Source organism: Microcebus murinus, chromosome 14 (assembly GCF_040939455.1).
Source record: "Microcebus murinus isolate Inina chromosome 14, M.murinus_Inina_mat1.0, whole genome shotgun sequence".
Lineage (NCBI taxonomy): Eukaryota > Metazoa > Chordata > Mammalia > Primates > Cheirogaleidae > Microcebus > Microcebus murinus.
Window position 1 is genome coordinate 69,838,609 of NC_134117.1, and position 23,321 is coordinate 69,861,929.

Here is a 23,321-nt window from a genome sequence, read left to right on the forward strand (position 1 = left end):
CTGCCCCGCCGTCCGCTGACAACCCCGCGCCCGCCCGCCGGCACGCGGCACAGCTGGCCCTACCCCGGCCCCAGGAGAAGCCCTCCGTACTGCGGGTGCCAGCGCCAGAGTCGGCGCTGCTGTGGCCTCCCGCACGGAGCCCTCCTGGCTCCCCAGGTGGGCCCCTCCCCGCTGCAGGTCCCCAGAGAGCCCTGCTCTAAGTCAGCGCCGCGCGGGCGCCAGTCCCGGGCGCGCGGCCCCCCGCTCGCCCTCGGTGAGGACAGCGCCTCTGCCCAGGGCCCCCGGGCCCGGGAGCGCCAGCGGTTTGCAGGAGCCTGGCCCGGAGGGACGCTGAGGCAGACGGGAAGGGTGAAGGGTGCGAACAGTGAGACGGAGGAAGGGGGAAGGAACGAGGGGATGGCGGTCACGGTTGCCCCAGTCCCCGGCCGCTAGATCAGACTCCAAGCGGAGGAGGTGAGACACGGGAACAGGTGACCCTGCCCTGCCTTGACCAGGTCCGGGGCGCGGCCCGCGGCGGGAGGGCGGGGCCGGGGGCTGGGACGGGCGGGGCCCCGGGCGGACGGACTGCTGTGGCCCGCGGACCGAGGCCGCCTCGGCGCGTGTCCCAGCCAGGTGCGGACGCGCCGGCTACTGCGCTGAGGTGCCCCGCGCTCGCCGCGCAGCGCCATGCCCTCCTACACGGTCACCGTGGCCACCGGCAGCCAGTGGTTCGCCGGCACCGACGACTACATCTACCTCAGCCTCGTGGGCTCGGCGGGCTGCAGCGAGAAGCACCTGCTGGACAAGCCCTTCTACAACGACTTCGAGCGCGGCGCGGTGAGGACGCGCGGCTGCGATCGGGTTGCGGGCGCGGCCGGGACAGTCGGGGCGCCAGGGCCGGGGCGAGGGTCAACCGAGGGTCCGTCGGGGCGGCCGAGAGTGAGCTGGGGGTGCCCAGGACCCAGTCGGGTGGTGGAACTGGGCGGGGGACCGCCCTGGGCCCCAGCAGCCGGAGCGTTGCGGTGGCCAGGCCCCGGGTGGGGGAGGGGGCGCTTGCAGCGTGCAGTCTGCAGGCGCTTCTGCCCGCGGAGGAGAAGCCGAGGGCTTCCTCTCCATCTCTCCGGTGGGGACTCCAGGGCTCTGAGAGGCCATTTCGCTGGGCGAGTGCTGTAGGCCACATTTCTGGTGCCACCGCTCAGTAGGGCTCCTTCCGCGGGTCTCACGGGGTGGGGCTCCGCTCCAGAACCCTGAGGGTCCTTGTCCTGCTGTGAGGCACCGAGAGCGCCTCGCTGTGGGACAGTGCAGGTCAGGGGGCTCGGAGGCTTGAGTTCCATCTGGGCTTGACTAGCTCACTGTGTTCCTCTCTGGGCCTTAGTTTCCCCACCTGTAAAATGGAATGTTGGTTTCATTCTGGTCCGTGAGTTATGAGGGAGCCCAGGCCATCTGTTGGCTCAGAGCGGCTCTTAGCAGATGTCTTCGCACCTGGGCAGCTTACATTCTCAGGACAGGCCCAGAGAAACCTAAAGGGAAGGCTTTTCGGAATCCTAAGGGGGGGGCGCTCCCTCCCAGCAGAATGTTCACCAGGGAACACTCCCCGCTAGGGATGAGGACCCAGTGGAGGAAGAGGGGGGAGAAGGACTTCCCTTCTCCTCACTAGAGCCCCTGGAGTCTGGAATTCAGGGATTAAAGGCAAACCACGTTTATTGCACCTCTCGCCTGTAGTGCCAGGCACTGTGTGTGGCCATACACGGCGGCTTCATTTGGAAGACAGCTGCTGAAGCTGGCAAGGGCCTGAATTCCAGCTCCATGACTCTCCTGAGCATGGGCAGGTCCGAGTTCTCGATGAGCACCTGCTGCATAGGAAGCGCTCAGTAAATGACTCTGATGGTAGTCCCGCACACACTGCTGGTGCCCAGGGAATACCAGTTTTCTTCTACCACTTCCAGCTCCTGAACTGGACCAGAAAAACTTAGACTTTACCAAGCTACCTTCTCACCATTTAGTTTATTATTAGGTCAAACCATATGAAATTGCTCATACTTGACTATTTTTGATGAACACAACTGGAAATTTCACATTTCAATCGAATATGTTTTAAATAAAATTTGTGAAGTGTGTTTTAGTTCTACAAAGCCTAAAAGTAAGTAAATAATAGCCTACTCCTCTGGATTGCAAACTCCGTGTGGGCTTGTGTCCTCCCCATGAGCCTGAGAACCTTGCTGTAATCTGACTTGGCATTTAGCCAAGTCCAGCACACTATTAACCTGGCTTGAGCTCCCTGCAAGAAGTGTTAGGTACTGAGTGTAAGAGTGACCTTCTATTGCTTGGTTTCCCCTATCAGGGAACTGCCCTGAGAGAGGGGAGTTAAGTGTGTCCATGTGGGATGATGAGACCCTCTGCCATTTCCAAAGCACCTTTATTTATTTCCATTATTTTATAGATTCCCATTTTGCTGGGAGAAATGTTACAATCCGTGTTCTTAACAACACCTAGGGGGGAGGCACAGACTACTTGTCCTTTATAAGTGCCCCCTCCCATCTCCTCTTCACCCCCCAAGGTTCTGTATTAAAGCACAGGCTTTTGGTGTGCCCAAGCTGTGCAGCACAGGGCACCTCATGTATGGTTCCTCCCAGGAGTAGGTGCGGTGCTAATGGGGTCTAGGAGCAAGAGTGAAAGCTCTGCTCTGTTCATTATTGCCCCACCCTGAGAAGCCATTCATATGACCTGGATTAAACACCTCAGGCAGAAGCCCAGAAGCAAATTTCAGGAGAGATTTGCATGTCCCATTTCCACTGGATTGAGACAGCAGCCAGGTAGAAGGGCTGTTGGGCCGTAGGGAAGAACTAGCTGGGTCCAAAGTCTCTTGGATAAAATCGGTTTTTGAGAAAGTTCCTGTAGGTGCAAAGTTACTCCACACTTTGTCTTGCACAGCCCAGAGCTACTTCCTCATTCTCTAGTTAGGCCGTCTTTAAAGAGAATTCATCCCTTTTGAGTAAAGGTAAAAGAGAAACCTTAGAGGAAGTACTTGCTGAGAAGACAAGGCAATCCCATTTTGCTGGGGGAAATGTTACAATCTTTGTTCTTAACAACAGTAACAATAATAACAAAAAAGGCAATTTCCATGCAACCAATTCAGTCATTGCCAGGTCACTGACAGGTCAATACCCCCCTTTCCCCCAACCACAATTCTTTCAAATAATGGACAGGACTGATTTTTTTCCCTCAGTAAACTGTATTACAAATCCCTAATTATTCTCATCAGAATTCTGCGTAGTGATTAAGGTCAAGACTGGGAATTGTCAACAGAAAAGAAGCCAAACTCTGTAAAAATAATTGTAGAGATTTATTCTGAGCCAAATTTGAGGGATATGACCCGGAGCCACTCCCAAGAGGCCTTGAGCAAGTGGACTCGCTGTAGCTGGGTTACAGTTTGGTTTTATACATTTCAGGGAGACGGGTTACAGGTGAAGTCATAAATCAATACGTGGAAGGCATACCTTGGTTTGGCCGGAAAAGTCTTTAAGTGGGGGCTTACAAGTTATAGGTGGGTTTAAAGATTCTTTGACTTATAATTGGTTAAAACATGAACTTTTGTCTAAAGGCTTGGAATGTTTCAACATAAGGAGCTGTTATCAGAGACAAGCCACTGGACATAGATTTGTTGCATAAATTGAGGACCTGCAGATCTGTCTTGCATACCCTTAGGCCTGTTAATGGGTTACAAAGGATGTCTCCAAGAAGGGAGGGGGGGATGATGAGGCATGTCTGACCTCCTCAAGGCAGGCAATTTAGTGTTAGGATATCCCCTTAGCCAAGAGGGGGTCCATTCAGTCAGCCAGTGGGGGGTGAGCCTTAAGATTTTATTTTAGTTCACAGAATTGAGTCCTTTGCAGGCAGGATTGTCCTGTAAATGGTCACACCTTCACTGGGAAAGCCCAGATCATACACCAAGTAGCCTCAGTTCCAGAGGCTAACCCAATTCTAGGCAAATTTGACAAATTCATTTGTTTCTTTGACTCTGTAAATTTAAAGTAAATCAGGTTGGATGGGATGACTTTCACAATCTGCAGATTTCTGGGAAAGCCTAATGGGTCCATTTCATTCCATAATGGCACTTTAAAGAAAACCAAAGCCAATAGGATGATGGTTCTAGAATATATTCTAAGCAGAAACAGATCTTGTACAATATATGCTTCTAAACTATAGTCAGTGGATATTCTTCATATATTTATGAAGTATAAATTCTAGAATATCTTCTTCTCAGGAATGAGAATATATTAGTAGACAATAACCTTACTTCCTTATGACCCTCAACCTCTCTGTCTCCTAGCGTTCTCTGTGTCCCATCTCTTCCCGACATTCTGCCCCCTCTGTCCCCAGGGCCCCCCATTTCTACTCTCTGCGCAAAGCTCTCCCCCTCCCTTCTTTACTGTTCCGATTTCTCCTTCTCGCTCTGTCTTCCAGCTGCCCCCAGGGTCCCCTTCTCTGCTCCCTCAGTCCCCATCCCTCTGCCCCACGTTTTCCAGCTTTCTGCCCCTTGCTCCCTTGAACCACTTCTCCCTTTTTCCCTCAAATGAAAACTGACTAACTAACACGTTGCTGAAATATTCAAAAGCTTTAAAACTATATGTCCAATAAAGAGTTGGAAGCAACAAGCGAGATGAGCCAGCTGGCCCTTGTGAGACGAGGCAGGCCAAGTGCATGCTTCCCGTCTCTCTCCAGCATCTCAACTGCCCATGAGCCACTCTCGTCCCCAGGATGCTGTGTCCAGCCTGCCTCCTCCCCCATGTGTTCCCCACGTCAGGGACCTTGCTCTCACAGTTCCCTCACCTGAAATGCCCTACCCATGCCCCACTCCCCGCTCACCTCAGAAATCTGACCTGCTCCCAAAGGCTGCCTCAAGTACCATCTCTGCTAAGAGGCTAAGAAGCTTTTCCATGTTCTTCCCTGCCACCCCACATTACCCCTACGCTCCATCAAGTGCATGAACCAGGGCTCGAAGCTGGGCCTTCCGGCTCCTAGTTCAGGGCTTTTCCCAAGACATGGCCATGGAGAACAGCGGGAGGAACCTAGGCTTGGCTGTCACCCAGGCATGACTTCTAATCATGGGGCCACACATTGCTCACTAGCACAGAGGGTGCCTGACCTCTCTGGGCCTCAGTTTTTTTTGTTTTTTTTTTTTTCTTTTTTTTTTTTTTTTTTTGAGACAGAGTCTCGCTTTGTTGTCCAGGCTAGAGTGAGTGCCGTGGCATCAGCCTAGCTCACAGCAACCTCAAACTCCTGGGCTCGAGTGATCCTTCTGCCTCAGCCTCCCGAGTAGCTGGGACTACAGGCATGCGCCACTATGCCCGGCTAATTTTTTATATATATATCAGTTGGCCAATTAATTTCTTTCTATTTTATAGTAGAGACGGGGTCTCGCTCTTGCTCAGGCTGGTTTTGAACTCCTGACCTTGAGCAATCCGCCCGCCTCGGCCTCCCAAGAGCTAGGATTACAGGCGTGAGCCACAGCGCCCGGCCTGGGCCTCAGTTTTGATCTGTAAAAAGGGATAATCACTCAGTCGTTCACATGTACAGTGCTCACTGAGGGCCTGCTGTGGACCATCCACTGTTTCTATAACAATTCTGCCCGCCATGCAGAATTCAATGTGTCACATGAGAATTTAGTGTGTCACAGCAAATAGATAACGAATACAGCATCAGCCCAGTGCACCTGGCCCACAGAGAGGAGGAAGGAAGATCAGCATCTAGAAGTTACACATACTTTCCTAAGACCTTATTTTGCTGTTTAACACCTGTGGCCCTGATCTTCCTGGAGGGAGGCCTTTCTCCATCCTCTGTGACTCTTCTAGTAGTTTCTCCTTGGGATACCAGAGTGACAACCACCAGGCTTTGTCCCTAACACTTCCTGAATTGGGTCCAGGCTAAACCCCTAGGTACTTTGTTCACCACCAATCACATTCAGGCCTGAAGACGGGCTAGCAAAGCCCCTGGGCTGGCCAGGGACAAGGCAGACTGCTGGCCTGTCCTGCTGCCCTTGCAGAAGACCTCCTCAGGTGGCATGTTCAGTCCCTGGAAATCTCCTACCCAAGTACTAACCAGGCCCGACCCTGCTCGACTTCCAAGATCAGATGATTGGGGGCATTCAGGGTGGTATGGCCGTAGGCAGAGTCCCTGGAAATCTATCTGTGATTTCACTGCAGGTGAAACTCCAGGGCTCTCCACCATAGTGCCTGCAGGCATGGTCCTGGGGTGTCCCATTCTCCCGTGACTGTACCTCAGGTGTGCTGAAGGGTCACCCCACTGTCCTCTCCCCCAGAGAAGCTGCTCAGTGTCTTCCTTGTGGGTCACCACCGCCCGCTGGACATCTGGCTCTCCGCCTGGTTCTCACCTGTCCTGGAGCACCTCCTTGGCCCCATCTTCCATCCCTTTTATTCCGAGATGCTGGCTCCTGCCTCCTGTGAGAGTGTCCCCCTCAGGTCCTGGTGGCACCTGTTACTTTAGAATGAGCATCCTCTCTGTGTGCTCACCCAGCCTTCCTGGCGTCTCCAGCCCATCAGAGCCACAAGAGAGCCACTTCCCCTGCAGCAGCCCTGCTCAGGCCAGCCTGGGCCTCCAGCAGCCGCCCCTGGCCCTCACCACACGCCAACTTCCCTCTGCTCTGCCTGCTCCACCAGCACCCCAGTGCCCCCACGCAGTGCTCCCCCATCCTCACAGCCCCGTCTCCACCCACACAGGAATTCTCTTTTGGTTTCGAGCTGAGGGGTTTGAGGTCACAGGTTCAGTTTCTTCCTCCGCTGTTACTCCAGCCACTCAGTTTGGAATGTGTGGTTACAAACAAGCCTCAGTGCAAGGGGCCCACACTAGCTCACAGCTGCTTGGGACAGTGCAGGGCCTGGCGCCCTGAGACCCCTGCAGCCCGGCAGGAGGACCAGTAGTTCTGATGCACATGGCAGCTGCCAGTTTGTCCGCTGGAGAAAGGAGGCCACCAAGGCGTGGTGCCATTTAGATTTCTCAGTGGACCTGCAAGCTAGGCATTGTCTCCTCCTGACAGATAAAGCAGCTGCTTCAGAGAATGAGGCAGTTTGCCCAGGCCGCACAGCCAGTCACTTTGCAGTTGGAACGTGAATTCAGAGCTCCAGACACCAGGGCTCACCTGGCTGTCTGTCCTTCACTGCCCTCTGCCCACTCCTCAGTGGCACTAGGAATCTCTGTCTTGTCCCATAATCTGAGGCTGAGGCCTCTGCAGACCCCCTTGGTGTGCAGGACCTGGCGTGGGGCAGACCCTGTGGGCATCCAGTCCTGGGCCACTCAGTCCCACTCTGCTCCTCCAGGGGCCCATGCCCCTTAGATGTTGGGCCTCTTGTCCCATCAGAACCTGCCTTCCCCGGCCCAGTGATGCCCCCGCACAGAGCTCTTCTTCTCTCCCCATCCCTAGAAGCCACCCAACAAGGGCTGCATCCTTCTTTTTCTCTTCCCTCCTCCCAGATCATTTCTCCCAGTGCCTCACTGGGCTCCTCTCCCACGAGCCCCTCTTTGCACCCCATGACCTGCTGGCTTCTCCTCAGGGGTCACCACCCTGCAGTAAGGACAGAGCCCCTGCCTGAGGTCCTACAGGTCAGTGCTCCATCTGTGTGGCCTCACCTGTGGCCCTGCTTTCCCACAGGACAAGCCTTGGGGCAGAGGGCTCTTTCCCAGAGGTGGCCAGGCAAGGCTGGCACCGTCCCTGCAGGAGGAGCTTTCTGGCAGGGCAGAGGCTCGTACACTCGTGGAAAGACCCAGGACGTGTCATCCCAACACACAGGCCTGGCTCCTTTATCCTGGAAACTGTTCCTAACTGCAGACTCAGGCCCAGACTGTGGGGCACAGGGAGGAGGCTTCTGCTTTCTGACCACAAGCATCTGGCCTTGGCAGCAGCTACCATGCAAACAGCTCATGGTGTTCAGAGCTGAGAGGTTTGCTGAAAACACCCAACTTCTCATTCCTCTTAGGAAGTCTTCCAGGGTCTTTTCTGGCAGCATGGAAGGAGGGGGCTGGAAACAGGGACACATGGGGTCACATGCAGGATGGACGCCCCCTCCCCTCCATCTGCTTCACAGTCAGACTGATAATTCTAGGTTCTTCTGCCAAAGGAAAGTTCAAGGATTGGTGAAATCTGGCTCAGAAAGTGCCTTAAAGGGCATCGAGTCCAGGGCTTTCCAAACCTTCTCGTCACCAGAACACCCAATGCAATCCTGAGGCCCCCACGCCCCCTTCCCTCTGCCACTGATTGCTGCAGAGACGCAGACCACCTAGAAGCCAGGGCTGCTGCTGCTGGGCCCACCCATGTCCTAGAGACGGGGTCTGGCACAGGAGGACCCGAGCAGCTCCATCCCGGGAGCTGGGTGGCAGCGTAGCACACAGCCTTGAGTGGAGCCTTCTAGCCACAAGGCCAGCCTCAGCCTACCGCCGGGGGTGCCGCAGTGCAGCAGGGAGCGCTTGGGCTGAGTGTTCTAGCCAGCGCCACGTGGCCATGAACTGCAGGTGTCCTTGAACCCGTGTGACTGCCCGTGTGTCTGAGCCTCCCGGTTTTCACTCACGGAGAACTAGAGTGAGGTGAAGTGGCCTGGAATGGAACTCCTGCTCTGCCAATTGGTAGGTGGCATGGGACTCAGCCTCACTGTCCTCGTCCCTGTAACAGGTCATAACTCCTCCACCTCCCCAAGCTGTCGTGGGGACCCGAGGTCATGGCAGCAAGCACTTTGCCAGTCGGAAAGGCGCCTGTGTGAGGGCCGGCGTGGCTCCTTGCCCAGCAGGGCTGGCCTGGGGGGCAGGGGTGCTCAGGAGGAACCTCGCTGAGCACGGCCCGCAGGCCCCAGCTCCAGCGGGCGTCTCCCCCTCCCGCCAGAGCAGCGCAGGCAGCAGACAGTCCCCTCCACGCAGTGCTGTCCTGGCTCCCTGGAGCCCACCTCTGAGAGGGCAGGGCTTGTCTGACCGTGTCACCCAGGGCACAGCACTGACCCTTGTCGAGGGCAGGGCTTTGGTGAGCATCGTGGCTGAATGAACTAAGGTGTTCTTTTAAGACGCTCTCTAAGAATCTTGGCCACATGAACTGTAGAGGAGGCAAAACTCTACCTCGTCCTATTTCAGCTGGGCCTGAGACTCAAATTGGCATAGGACAGATGAATGGAAGGAAAGCATGCAAATTTATTTTAAAACACAAGTTTTGCATGGCACAGAAACCCTTGTAAGGAAATGAAGACCTCAAGAAGCAGTTAGGGTCAGTCCTTTACATACTGAATTGGACAGAGTAGTAAGTGGTGACATGTGACCAGGCCAAGGGGCTTGGACTCAGCAGGTAACTGGGAGGAGAAGTGACCGGGAAGATAACGGTTTGTGTAACAAGGTCTGTTTGTATGGATTTCCTTTGGCCTCAACTTCCCCACCTTGATGAAAAGAACATCATTTTCCTTTTGGTCCAGGGAGGATATCTTTCGCCTGGGAATTCCATCTTCTGCTTTTAAGAAACAGCACAGAGGTCAGAGTGACCTAGCACCTGTTGTTTAGTCAGTGCCTTTCATTCCAGTCATTCTGCCAGAGCGGCGCAGCCGGGTGGGAGGTCTCAGCCGCTTCAGAGCAGAGGCTCTGAGACCTCAGACGGTCTGACCCGCCCGCCCTTCTCCTCAGGTCGATTCCTACGACGTGACGGTGGATGAAGAACTGGGCGAGATCCAGCTGGTCAGAATCGAGAAGCGCAAGTACTGGCTCCACGACGACTGGTACCTGAAGTACCTCACGCTGAAGACGCCCTACGGTGATTACATCGAGTTCCCCTGCTACCGCTGGATCACGGGCGAGGGCGAGATCGTCCTGAGGGACGGACGCGGTGAGCAGCTCAGGACCCTTCCATCCCCAGGCTTTCCCGGAAGCGAAAGTTCACCTCCCCAGGGGCTGTATCCGTGGGGGTGACGACACTGGTGTCCCAGGGGAGCTCCTACGCTGGGCCTCCGTGCACCTGCAGGAGGTGTGAGCTTCCTCAGCTACTAGTGAACTGGGGGAGTGAGTGTCCCCAGGCAACATGGCCAGCTACGTCCTCCCTCTGTACTCTAGTTCTACAGGGGACGGTTATGCTACAGGTAACCAGTAGCATAAACCTGTGGGACACACCCCTGCGTGGCAGTTCTTCACTTTCCAGGTGCACAGTCTTCCCTCCATGAAACCACAGTAGGGCTCAGATGGGGTCAGGGTGCCCCACACAGGCCTGGAAGGGAAAGGGTGGAGCAGGGGCACCCCATGTGCCAGCTCCAAGGGACCATGGGCAGGCTTGGAGTTCACAGTTACCACTTCTTAAACCTGAAGTCTCGCTTTTCACCGAAGGAGAAAAGAACCTAAAATCTGCCCCCCTTAGTACAAATCCCAAAGGTGCAGACCCCAGTCTGGCACTTCCTTGGGAGGCCATTCTTTGTAAGGTACACACAACTGGCCTGGTATGGAGAATCAGAGAGAGAAACAGGTGTCAGAAGCCAGCCAGGCCACTCTCTCCCTGAACGACCCCCTTGCACACCAGCTTCTCAGTGTGCCTGAGTCAAATTTATGCCTGGGCAAAACCCTACCTTAGTTCAAGGCCCTTTGGCTTGCTTCCAGTCTACTAAACCTGGAATGATAAACCCTCAAACGCCAAGCAGCCTCTAGCAATGAGAGAAGGACAGCTGCTGCCAGCCTGGCAGAGCAATCCCCGGCCCTAGCTGGGCTGTTCTTCACAGAGGTTTGCTGGGGTAGGTGAGATAAGAATGACTGTTAGCGCTATTTCATAGCTAAGAAAACTGAAACAAAGGAGAAAAAGAGTTCTCTACCTGGTGTTCCTAAGCTATCAGGTCACATCCCATTGCTTCTGAAACAGAACTTGACTTAAGAAACCATTTTCCAAGAATATCTCTGCACCGAATAATTGGGGCACAGGATGTTTGTCCCCCACCTCAGTGCAGCAAAAACATCACAAAATTCCTTTTGTCTTGTGGTTGTCAGAATGTGGAAGGTTGTGGGCAGGGAGTTTTCCAGTATTTGGAAAACACTGGCTCCAAATCTCCCTCTTCCCCACCCATCTACCGTCTCAGTTGTGAAGTCATTCTTCTCTCAGATCCTTCAGCTCTTCCCAGCAAAAGACTAAGGATGGTACACTCAGGTTAGGATAACTCAGGAGGGTTTAAGGAAGGGACTTCATAGAGCTGTGGACCCTATGCACTGCCAGCCTGGCGGAGAGGGGAGGAAAAGAGTGGCAGAATAACCCAAAAGGGGGGTGTCCTGGAGACCACTCCCTTGGAAGAGCTGTGCCTCTCCCACCGCTCTCTCCATGCCCTCCTCTCTGGTGAAGGTTCCCAGTGGCTGTGCTCAGGGGAAGCCCCATTAATGAAGTCTATTCCCATCACCTTCAGGGACTGGACACGGTGGACAGTGGGCAGAGAAGCTATCTAGCAAGCTCCACTATCTATTGTGTAACCAACCATCTTGGTAGCTTTAGACAGCCATTTAATTTTGCTCATGATCTTGCAGGTCAGGAACTTGGGAAAGGCTCTGCTAGGCGGTTCATCTGTGGCCCACGTGGCATCAGCTGAAGGGGCTGGGGCTAAGGATATTCTTCTCTCATGTGCCTGGCACCTCAGGGCTCCTTGGCCTCTCTCTCCACAGGGCATCTCATACTTTAAGGCTTCTCACAGCATGGTAAGCTTGTGGTACTGCACTTCTTACATGATGACTGGCTTCCAGGATTGAGTATTCCAAGAGACATGAAGTAGAAGCTGCTGGTCTCCTCAGGCCTGGGCCTGGAAACCAGCATAGTATAACTTCCACAATATTCTACTGGTCTAAGCAGTCACAGAGCTCACCCAGACTCCAGGGGAGGGGATATAATAAACCCAGTTATCAATGGAAGGAATGTCAAAGAATTTGTAGCCATTATTAATCTACCACATGGACAACCTGGAAATGAGCAGGCCCGGCCCACAAGCCATTCAATGGCTCACCACATGATAACCTCTTAAATACTTCACTACTGTACTTCAGGTGAAGGTAAAAGTCAGAGGGCTGTCACTGTGGCCCCAGGGATTCAGGGCATCTATGTGACGGGACAGCTTCATTAAGGCTATTGTATCAGTCCTTGGAAACCTTCCCCCTGATCTCTTCTGCAGTCAATCCAGGCTTTGTCGTCCTGCTCTGCTCCTGGAACTTCTATCAGTCACTGGGTAGAGTCTTCCAACACCCTCAGGGCAAAGAGAAACAGAGCCATTCTGTTTCTGATACTTGGTATGTTGCAATTCTGCATGTTTTGACTTATACATACCAGTGAAGCTGAAGAAATTCAACTCCTCAGAGCCAAGGTGCCCAAGAGATAGGCTAATTCTTTGAGGCAGATTAGAGATGTTGAACATTGAGTGCCTACAGCCATGCCTCCTAAAGCCAATAATAGTGCTTATAGTCACCATTAACACTCATCTTGCTTCCACTACTGGCTGGCTTTACATACCCAGGGGACAATGCGGAGGGTCCCATTGGTCTCCTGTTTGGGCCCCAGCTGCAAGCTTGGGACTGGAGCAGCCTCTGCCTGGAGGTGCTGTGGGCCAGAGAGCTCAGAGTGCGGTGTGAGAACTGTTGGATCCAGATCTGCAAGGAGGTCAGCACAGAGATTAAGAGCAGGTATTTTAGAAACTTTTATAGCAACTTGACAGAATAATTTTATGACTGTTGCACCTAATAATAAAAAGCATGGCTTACATTTTGAATGTCTTTGATTTGGTTTTTTATTCTATTGTTCTGATAATTAATTTTTGTTGTGTTTTACAAAAATATCAATCTGTGTTGGAATCAAAGTTTTAAAAACCTGGTGCTTCACCACAGAGAGCTGGAGAAAGACTGTCATAGGCCCCTTTTTAGGAGATCTGGGCTCTCCCTACTTGGAGCTCCATTGACTGTGTTCACTGGCTTTGTCTTAAATAATAGTGTGAAGAGTGATCCTGGTACGAGCTGATCTGCTCTAAAGGCCCTGAGAAGAGACCCTGCCCTTAGGCACCTGCCCCAGCTCCTGCAATGAAAGATGGCAGCAGGACAGGCTGAAAGACAGGATGACCTCTGAACCGGGCTTGGAGGGAGGAGGGGAAACCTCAGGGCCTTGATGACTACAGGCATGATGATAATATTACTGTTCCCATTTACTGGGCATTTGCCAGATGCCAGGGGCCACACAGAGAGCTTTACTGTATTCTCTTACTAAATCCACACTGTGACCCTGAGAAATAGGCGTTGTTATCTCCATCTTACAGGTGAGGAAGTCAAGACAACTAACTCTAGGTCATAGATTAAAGTGTCAGAGCCCAAGTCCACGCATGTGCTCCCAAAGCCCACAGGCTAGGACACTATATCCTGTTTGGGAGCTTAGTTCTCAACCCTGTGTGTAGCCACAGGGAGCTAGACAGTGTGGGTATCTGTGTGTTAGATCTGAAGTCACACATTTCTTTCTCCGAGAAGCAATCAAACGGACTTAGAAGCATGAGAGCTGCGAGTCCTACTGCTCTCTCAGGCCACACTAAAGTTCACAATCAGCTGCCATTTCTTCTCAGCATAAGAATTGCAGGAAAGAGGAGTAAACCATTCTGTAGTGGTTTAAACATACTTACCAACAACCACGCAATGCCTTTCCTCTGGAATGAAAAGGCAGCTCTGTACCAGGGACCCCAGGGTTTCTGCAGAACCAAGGTCCTGAGGGGCTGAGCAGAAGGCTAGAGCCCCCAGGTGGAACTGCACGGGCAGGCCAGAGATGGGCACATTCTGCACCTGCTGAGCTCGAGGAGCGCTCAGCCCTGCTCATGTATCCGGACATGATTCTCTGAGCACTAAGGGGCTGGAGCCCCAAGGCTTGCTGAGGGAGCGGGCAGGAGGATAAAGAAATGCATTTGCCTTTTGTAAAGAGAGCAGTTAAGAGCATGGGATTTGAGTCCTCTTTGAAAACCCACAAATTGGGTGTGTGACCTTGGGCAAAGTTTGAGAGCAAAGCTATTTAACCTCCCCAAGCCCCAGTTTCCTCACCACAAAATGGGGGGAGTGTCCTGGGGCTTCAGTGAGATGATGCACATAAAATCCTCCATACAGGCCGGGCTTCCGAGGGAAGCCTGAGCACTGGACATTGCTGTCATCTTCCCCTAGGCTCATCTCATACTTGTTCTTTCTTCACAGCAAGGTTGGCACGAGATGACCAAATCCACATTCTCAAGCAGCACAGACGTAAAGAACTGGAAACACGGCAAAAACAGTACCGGTGAGTTACGGTATCAGAACAAATGGGCGTGGGGCCGTGGTTTCTTCTGTCTCAGGTGCACGGTATGAAATAAACCCTGACCACAGCATATGGCCCATCACTGCTTATAAATCACTCAGGCATGAGCTCCCTGTGGTGGATCCACAGTCTCCAAGCTACACCTTTGCCTACCCCTCCAAGAAGAGATGGTGAGCAGAGTCATGAAAAAACCTGGGATCAGCCACATTGGCACATAGGAGGAATGCGTAGCACAGGCTTGGGTGTGCCGTAATGTCCTCCCACCTCCCACTGGAGGGATTGCCCTGCACTTGTTACGTTTCTTATAATAATTTGATTACAAACATGAGACATGATCAACAACAAAACTGACCTTCCTCTTCTCTTTTTTTAAAGAGTTTATGTAAGATTGGTATTAATTCTTAAAATGTTTGATAGAATTCACCAGTGAAGCCATCTGGGCCTGGGTTTTTATTTGTGGGAAATTTAAAAATTAGTAATTTTAGAAATTTTAAAATTAGTAATTAGTAATTTTAAAATTGCAGAAATTTTAAAATTAGTAATTAGTAATTTTAAATTAGTAATTTAATGTGGAGCCACCACAGGGAGCTGGTAACTGAGTGATTTATAAGCAGAACTGATTTATAAGCAGAACCAAGAAAACAGAAAGGACTCCAGGTATTAAAATTAGAAATAAAAGAGAAAAAGAATCAACCTCATAGAAATTAAAATGAATAAAAGAAGAATAATATGAACAACTGTATGCCAACAAATTAGTTGATTTAGATGAAATGGAAAAATTCCTAGAAAGATACAAACTACCAAAACTGACCCAAGAAGAAATAAATACATAATCTGAACAAACCAATCACAAGCATAGAGATTGAATGAGTAATTTTTAAATTTCCCACAAATTAAAGCCCAGATGGATTCACTGGTGAATTCTATCAAACATTTAAAGAATTAATACCAATCTTGCATAAACTCTTTAAGGAAAGAGAAGAAGAAGGAACACTTTCTAACTCATTGTGTGACACCAGTACCCTACTATTAAATAAAACCAGGCAAAGACATCACTAAAAAAGAAAACTACATACCAATATCTCTTATGAATATAGGTGTGCAAACATTTTCAGCAAAATACTAGCAAACCAAATCCAGCAGTATATAAAAGGTGTTATACAATATGAACAGGTGGGATTTATCCCAAGAATGCAAGGTTGGTTTAACATCAAAAAGCAATTAATTTAATACACCATATCAATAAAGAACAAAAAAACACATAATCATCTCAATAAAAATATAAAAAAGCATTTGGCAAAATCCAATTCCCTTTCATGATAAAAAAAATAAAACACTCAAAAATAGGAATTAAAGGGAACTTCCTCAACCTGATAAAGGACATCTACAAAGAACTCACAATCAACATCTTACTTAATGGTGAAAGACTGAATGCCTTCCCCCTAAGGTCCAGGAATAGGATAAAGACGTCCACCTTTGCCACTTCTATTCAACATTGTACTGGAGGGTCGGTTAAGGGAAGAAAAAGAAAAAGATACCCACATTGAAGTACAATGAGTAAAACTATCACCATTCACAGATGACATGATCATATGTATGGAAAAGCCTAAGGAATTCACCAAAAGAAACTATTAGAAATAATAAACCAGCCAGACTGCAGAATATAAGGTCAATATACAAAAATCAATTGTTTTTTAATACACTAGCAACCAACAATCTAAAAATAAAAATAAGAAAAAATTCCATTTACAACAGCATCAAAATGAATAAAATATTTAGAAATAAATTTAACAAAAGTAGTCCAAGACTTGTACAGTGAAAGTACAAAACATTGTTCAAAGTAATTAAAGAAGATCTAAATATGTTGAAAAACATCCCATGTTTATGAATCAGAAAACTTAATTTTAGCCAGGTGCAGTGATGCACACGTGTAGTCCCAGCTATTTGTAAGGCTGAGGTGTGAAGATCAGTGGAGCTTGTAAGTACGAGACTAGCCTGGGTAACATAGTGGAGATCCCATCTCAAAAAAAAAGAAAACTTAATTTTGTTAACATGGCAATACTCTCCAATGTACAGATTCAACACAATCTGGAATTCAACACAATCCCTCTCAAAATTGCAGCTGGCTTTTTTGTAGGCATTGATAAGATGTTTCTAAAATCCACATGGAAATGCATCTATGGAAAAACAATCTTGAGAAAAAGAAAACAAAGTTGTAAAACTCACAGTTCCCAATATCAAAATTACTACACAGCTGTGATATTCAAGACAATGTGATGTTGGCACAAGGACAGATATGTAGATCAATGAAATAGAATTGAGAGTTCAGAAATAAGCTCTTTGATTTATAGTCATTTAATTTTTGACAGAAGCAGCAAGACAGTTCAAAGAAGAAAAATAGTCTTTTCAACAAATGGTGCTGGGAAAACTGGATAGCCACATGAAAAACAAAGAAGTTGGAACTTTACCTCACACCATACACATAAATTAACTCAGAATGGATCAAGTACCTAAATGTAAGACTCTCTGAAGGAAACATCGGAGTAAACCTTCATGACTTTAGATTTGGCAAAGGATTCTTAAATATGATACCAAAAGCATAAGCAACAAAAGAAAAATAGATAAATTGATGTTATCAAATTTTCAAGCTTTTAAGTTTCAAAGGATGCCATCGAGAAAGTGGAAAGACAGCCCACGGAATGAGAGAAAATACTTGTAAGTCATCCACAGTGAAAACTATTTGGATGATTCAGGAGGCTTTTGGGGACAATGCCAGGAGTGCAGTGCGAATGAAAGTGCGGCACAAATGCTTCCAAGACGGCGGAGAATCTGTTGAAAGTGACTCACGTTCTGCAAGGCCTGCAACAAGCAGAACACCTGAGAATGATGAACGAGTGTGGGCTAGGTTCAGAGACGCTGGGAGGACTGTGTGAGGTCCCAAGGTGCCAACTTTGAAGTGGACTGAGGCGTCACTGTCCTCTGTACAATGTTTCTTGTATCTTGTGTCATCTTCAGTGATGTCTCTGTCCTTCCTATTCCATGGCTGGACACTTTCCAGACAGTCCTCATATATCTGATAAGGGACTTGTATCCAGAATATAGAAAGAACTCTGACAACTTAATTTTAAAATACTGTACAAATATCTCAATTTAAAAATCAGCAAAGGATAGTTCTCCAGAGAGAACTAAGCCAGTAAGTACATGAAAAGCTGTTCAGCATTATCAGTCATCAGGAAAATGCAAACCAAAACCACAAAATAACCACTTTGCACTCACTAGGATGGCTAAAACCAAAAAGACAGATAATAACAAGCGCTGCCAGGGATGTGGACAAATTAGCATCCTCATACATTGCTAGTGGAATATAAAATTATGCAGCCGCTTTGGAAAACAGTTCAGCAATTCCTCAAAATCTTAAACAGAATTAGCATATAACCCAACAGTACTACTGACAGATACCTACCCAAGAACAGTAATGCCACATGTTCATACAAAGAGCTTGTACACAAATATTACAGCAACATTATTCATCATAGCATAAAAGTGGAAACAACCTAAATTCCATTAACTGATGAACAGATAAACAAAATGTGATGTATCCATACCATGGAATATTATTTGTATTATTCATTAAAAAGTAATGAACTACAGATACATGCTAAGCCATGAATGAGCCTCAAAAACATTATGCTAAATGAAAAGTTAATTTACAAAAGGCCATATGTTGTATTATTCTGTCTATATAGGCAGTCCTAGAGAGACAGGTTGGTAGATTAGTGGCTGCCTTCGCACTAGGCAGTGGAGATGGGAAAGCGGAGTGTCAGTGGGTGCAAGGTGTCTTTTTGAGGTGAGAATATTCCAAAATCAGATTATAGTGATGGTTGCACAACTCTGTAAATTAAAAGGCTTTCAATAGCATAATTTTAAGGGGTAGATTTTATGGTATATAAATTATATCTCAATAAAGCAGTTTGAAAATAATAATAACACATGTTATATAGAGTGCTTCTCTGGAAACAGGTGGCTGATGGCTGTCTGCAGCCTCTCAATGTGCTCAGTGGGTCGCGGGAGCTTTGGGCGAGGAGGGCTATCCCCCAGGCTTCCAGATCATGCCTGTCTTTCATTTCATCTCCTGCCTTGGCCCCTGGAAGCGTGTGAGTCTGTGGCCCCCAAGGGAAAGGGGCAGCAGGGACCCTTCTACCCAGGCAGTGCAGGTACCTGGGCCGCAGCGGAGGGGCCTTGGAAGCCATGATTGCCCTTCAATAGTTTAACCTCTCACGAGGAATGTGTAGCACATCTAAGTGTTTTTTTTATAATCCAGTAAAGCAAAAGAAAGGGAATAATGTAAGAGCAGAAAATACCTATACTTCACTTTTAGGTGTTTTCACTTTTTCTTACCTTTTTATTAGGGATTGTCCTGTACATGTGATCTTGCCATATGTCCTTTTTACCCTTGGCTGTGTAGCAGAATTATTTCCCCATATTTTTAAAATCTCATCATAAACATTATTTTAGTTTTTATATACTATTCCATTGCACAAATGCACCATAATTTACTTAAATACCCAGCCTGACTAGACATTTAAAAGCTTTCTAATTTTTTTATTCTTATAAACAATGTGAAAACTCTTATATATGAATCTTTTTGTGCATTCTTATTTCCCTGGATAGATGCCCAGATATGAAATTACTAGTAAAAGTATTGGTATACATTGACAAATTTCTCCTTAAAAATCTTTAACCAGTTTTTACAAGCCCTGTATGGGTCCTCATTTCATGAAATACTTGTCATAGCTGAGCAGTATATTTCCTTTTTTAACTTTTCTATTAAAATTTGTGAAAGCATCTCTCATCTCCTGGCTTCTTCTCCTTCACCCGCTGCTCAGAGCCCCACTGCTGTCTCCTACCCGGAACACAATTGCCCCAGCCTCAAACTACCTCGAGAGCCATCCTCTTTCCAGCAAACACGTTTCCATGAAACAGAATAAAGAAGCGAGAAGCAGCCACACATACGTGGACACTTGATGTGTTACAGGGCCCTGCTCCCGGGTGGTGCCCAGGCTGCTGGGGCATCCAGAAGAAGGGGGTGGGCAAGGGGCGGGAGAATGAGAAGAGACTGGACTCAAAAGACATTAACCATAAAGGAAAAGAGTAGGAAGTTCACCTGCCTCAAAATGAAGAACCTCTGTTCACTGAAAGGCACCAGGAGAGAGTAAGGTCATGGCGTGATTGACAAGGATCATTACTCCCAGGGTGTAAAGGAGCCCTGCAAATCTGTAAGGAGAGGACTGTCAATTCAGTAGAAAATGGGCAGGAGGTTCAAGCAGTTGCACAAAATATGATCAGCAAGTATACAAAAGGTGCTCAGCTTTAGTAGTAATCAGGAAATCAGAAGTAAGATGACAATGAATCACTATTACTACCTACACACACACCCCAGTTGGGCAAAACTTAATGTGACAATACCTGAGCACTGGAGAAGATGTACAGGGTGGGCACACTCACATACTGCTGACAGGAACATAAGTTGATACAACCTGTATGGAAAACAATTGTGCAATATCTAGTAAAATTCAAACTGCATTATAATCTATGACCTGAAAATTCTATTCCTGGGCATGTGCACCTCATTGCTCACATTGCATTATTCATGATCACCAAGAAATGGAAACAACTCAGTGTCCAACAACAGTAGAATAGATAAATAAATTGTCGTGATTCTACACAGCAAGGAAAACCAATGACAATAACATGGACAAACCTCACAGATACAATGTTGAAGGAAAGAAGCCAGAAACAACATGCCTGGCTAATGCATAAAGTTTGGAATTACATTGTTTGGAGAGGCATATAGTAATGGAACTACAGACAATAACCAGGAAATGATTATCATGAAAGCAAGGATGGTGGTTACTGGGGGCTGGAAACTGGGGGCTTGATCAAGAAAGGTGAGGGTTGAGGGTACTGGCAACGTTCTGATTTTTAAGCTGGGTGGTGGTTATATAGGTGTTTTATGCATTTTTTGCATGCATAAGTGTTTGTGTGTATATACACATACATATATTTATATCTCCCATTTCACAATAAAAAAGTTAAAAATAAAACGTTTTTGTCTTTAGTATCAGGTACTCTGATTATACTGTGGGTAATGCTAAGGATTATGAATTCACAGTTTGTTTTAAAGTATTTGTGTGCAAGCCTCTCAGCTCAGGCACCAAATGAGGTGTTGTGAGACTTCGTGCTTGGTACTGTGCACATAACATTGTCCTAGAGCTCTGCCCCCATCCCAAAGGATTGTTGTTTTTATGCTCTTTCTCAGCTTTTCTCCCCACTTCAGCTACATGCAGCAAAGCTCCCACAGCCAGTTCTCTTAGTACTTCTGGCCTGTGGAGCTAGGTTAAGATAAAGTACCTGTAAAATTAGCTTCATTTATTATCAGCCATTAACACCTTAGTATGAATTAGTGGGGACCTGATTAGACTTGCTGTCCACTCACCTAACAGGATACAAACGAGCCAATTCTGTGGGAACTGTTTAATGCCATCACAATCTAGGACTTGTGGGGAGAGGCAGGGGGCTTCCTGGCGAGATACTTTGTCCCTTTCTTAGATCTAATCATCATCTTTTTCTTCCTCTTTCTGCTCCTCTGTCTTTTTCAGACCTGCTCTTCTACTTCCGTTTAGAATGCACTAAACTTTGCACTGTCTGCACAATCTTAGAGTTCCTCTTTCACATGAATTCTTAGGCTTCCAGATCCGAGGCTGGAAGTAAAGCAACAACTAAGAATAGTCCCGTGTCAGAAAGCCAGCACATCCGTCGCTGCAGGTACTTGGAGAAGCCGACCCAGGTCATAAGCCCCCCGCCCCCGCTCTCTTACCCTGATGGCATCTGTCTGTGTATGTCGCAGGCGCACACACACACAGCAATATGTGGTAGAGTTTGAGTTTTTTAATAGACATCATTTAATATAATCCTTCTGTGACTTGCATTTTCCACTCATCGTTATGCTTTAAAGAGCATCTGGCTGGCACAGATAGCTGTGACTCATGCATTTAAGTTCTGTATAGCACCCTGCTGTCTGAGCAGCACGCCGCGCTGGCGCATCCTCCTGCGGTGGGCGCGGGCTGGCTTGATGCCTAGCTGTCACAGACTGGGGCGCGGTGAGCCTCCCCACGCGCCCCTCCGTGCTCCCGTGGAAGAGTTTTTCTAGGGAATATTCCTAGAAGTAGACTTGCAGGGGTTGCAGACCACGTGCATCTGTAAGCTTTCTAGACATTGCTGATTGTTTTCCAAAGGGGTTCTGCCAATTTACACCCCAGAAGCTGTTTCTGAGAGTTGCTGTTTCCTCCGTCATCATGTCTTGAGACATTTTCATTCCTGTTACTCTCACGTGTATAAAATAGCATCTCATGTTTTCCTCTTCTTGAGTTGCCACACGTCTTGCTTTCTGTGGACATACCGTGGCTTACCCAGCCACTGCCCTGGTTGCCGTGTGTGTGTTTCTTGTTTGTTTGGGACACTGCTGTGCCAACAGTGCTGCCCGAAGCAGCCTCGCACAAACGTCTTGACACGGCGGTGCTCTCCCTGCTGGCAGATCCATTCCCAGGACTCGATTGCTGGACCAAATCAGCACTTTTCATTTTAAGAAATACTGACGAAATTCCTTTTACAAAATTGTCCAATAATGTTCAGGCCCACCAATTATATATGAAAAGATACTTTTACCCATACCTTTGCCAATATCTGATAAGCTTGATCTTATAAATGTTTGGCGATCTAAAGTCACTAAGACCGCAAGGTGCTTTTAACCACTTCGGCACGGCGCTCCCCGGCCGCGAACCCTCGGCCACAGCGGCGCTCAGTCCCCACGGCGGTCTGTGCTGCGCATCCACGGCGAGTCGGTTCTGCTCTTGTGTGATGAGGAAAGCTTGAAAGCACTGAAAGCTTGTTTCACTTTACAGGCAGCTTTCCTTGTCATGTAAATCAGGGTAGGTAACATAGACATATGTCTTTTCATTACGTTATTTTTAAATGTTCACAATTTTATTTGGATAAATGAAAAATTAGAAAAGTCATATCATAGCTGTCGGCTAAAGTCGCTGTGCACGTTCATCTGTGACTGTCGACTATAGTCGACGCTGGTACTGAAGTGGTTAATATATATTGTCCTGGCCGCTGGTGAGTTGGTTAAGCAGCACTGCGTTGCCCCTTTGTGAATCACCTATTTATATGCTTTGTTTTTCCGCAGGCTCTTCTAGTATCGGTGTAGTTATCAGGAGCCCTTCCTACATCAGGGCAGTGTCCTTTTGTTACATGTGCAGCATTTATCATTTGTCTTCCGTTGCTTTTGCCACCGGAGATTCCAGTTCTTTGGTTTCTTAACTGTAGGTATTGTTTTTCCTTGGTAACCTTTGCGTTTCCTGCTTTGTTTAAGAAAGTCCTCCCCACCCCAATGTTACACAAATACTTCCCCTATATTTTTGTCATTTTGTCATTCATAGGACAAATGAAAAATCTAATGACAGTTTGATCGATTTTCTTTTCTGAGTCTCTCTCTCCTTCCCTCCCTCTGTCCCTCTCTCTCTCTTTCTTCCTTTCTCTTTCTTCTCTGTTACTCTCCTCTCTCTTGAACATTTTAAAATTTAATTAATACATATCTAGGTGTGTCTTTTTCCCATTTCTTTCCTACCTAGGACTTACTCAGGAAATTGAAATCTTTTTTAGCTTAAGGATGTTTTCCTTTTATTTTGTTGATTTTTTTCATTTCTCCATATAGTCCTCTGTCTCCCTTTAGAACTCTGACTCTTTGATATCAGATCTTCCATCTCTGGCTTTCATGTCTCTCACAGTTTCATTCATGGCTTCAATGTCTCTGTGCTTTTGCCCTGTGGTTGTGTTACGTTTTCTTCTATTTCTTGCAGAGCACTTCCTGGCACACAGTAGTGCTCCATAATTAGTTATTGAATGATCAAATTTTGTCTCGCAGGTGTTAACTCAAGTTTAGCCTAAGGCTGCCTCCTTACGGATTTTAAGTTTGGCC

General features: G+C 48.0%; 1 protein-coding gene across 1 annotated transcript in view; it reads left to right on the top strand.

Moving 5' to 3' along the window:
- Positions 1–567: 567 nt before the first annotated feature.
- LOC105860128 (polyunsaturated fatty acid 5-lipoxygenase) overlaps positions 568–23,321 on the top strand; it is a 47,990-nt gene continuing 25,236 nt past the window's right edge. Inside the window, exons 1-3 of the mRNA XM_012744635.2 lie at positions 568–816; positions 9,646–9,844; positions 14,182–14,263. Coding sequence (XP_012600089.2) covers positions 667–816; positions 9,646–9,844; positions 14,182–14,263 — 431 coding nt within the window. The 5' untranslated portion in view covers positions 568–666. The remainder of the gene's footprint in view (positions 817–9,645; positions 9,845–14,181; positions 14,264–23,321) is intronic.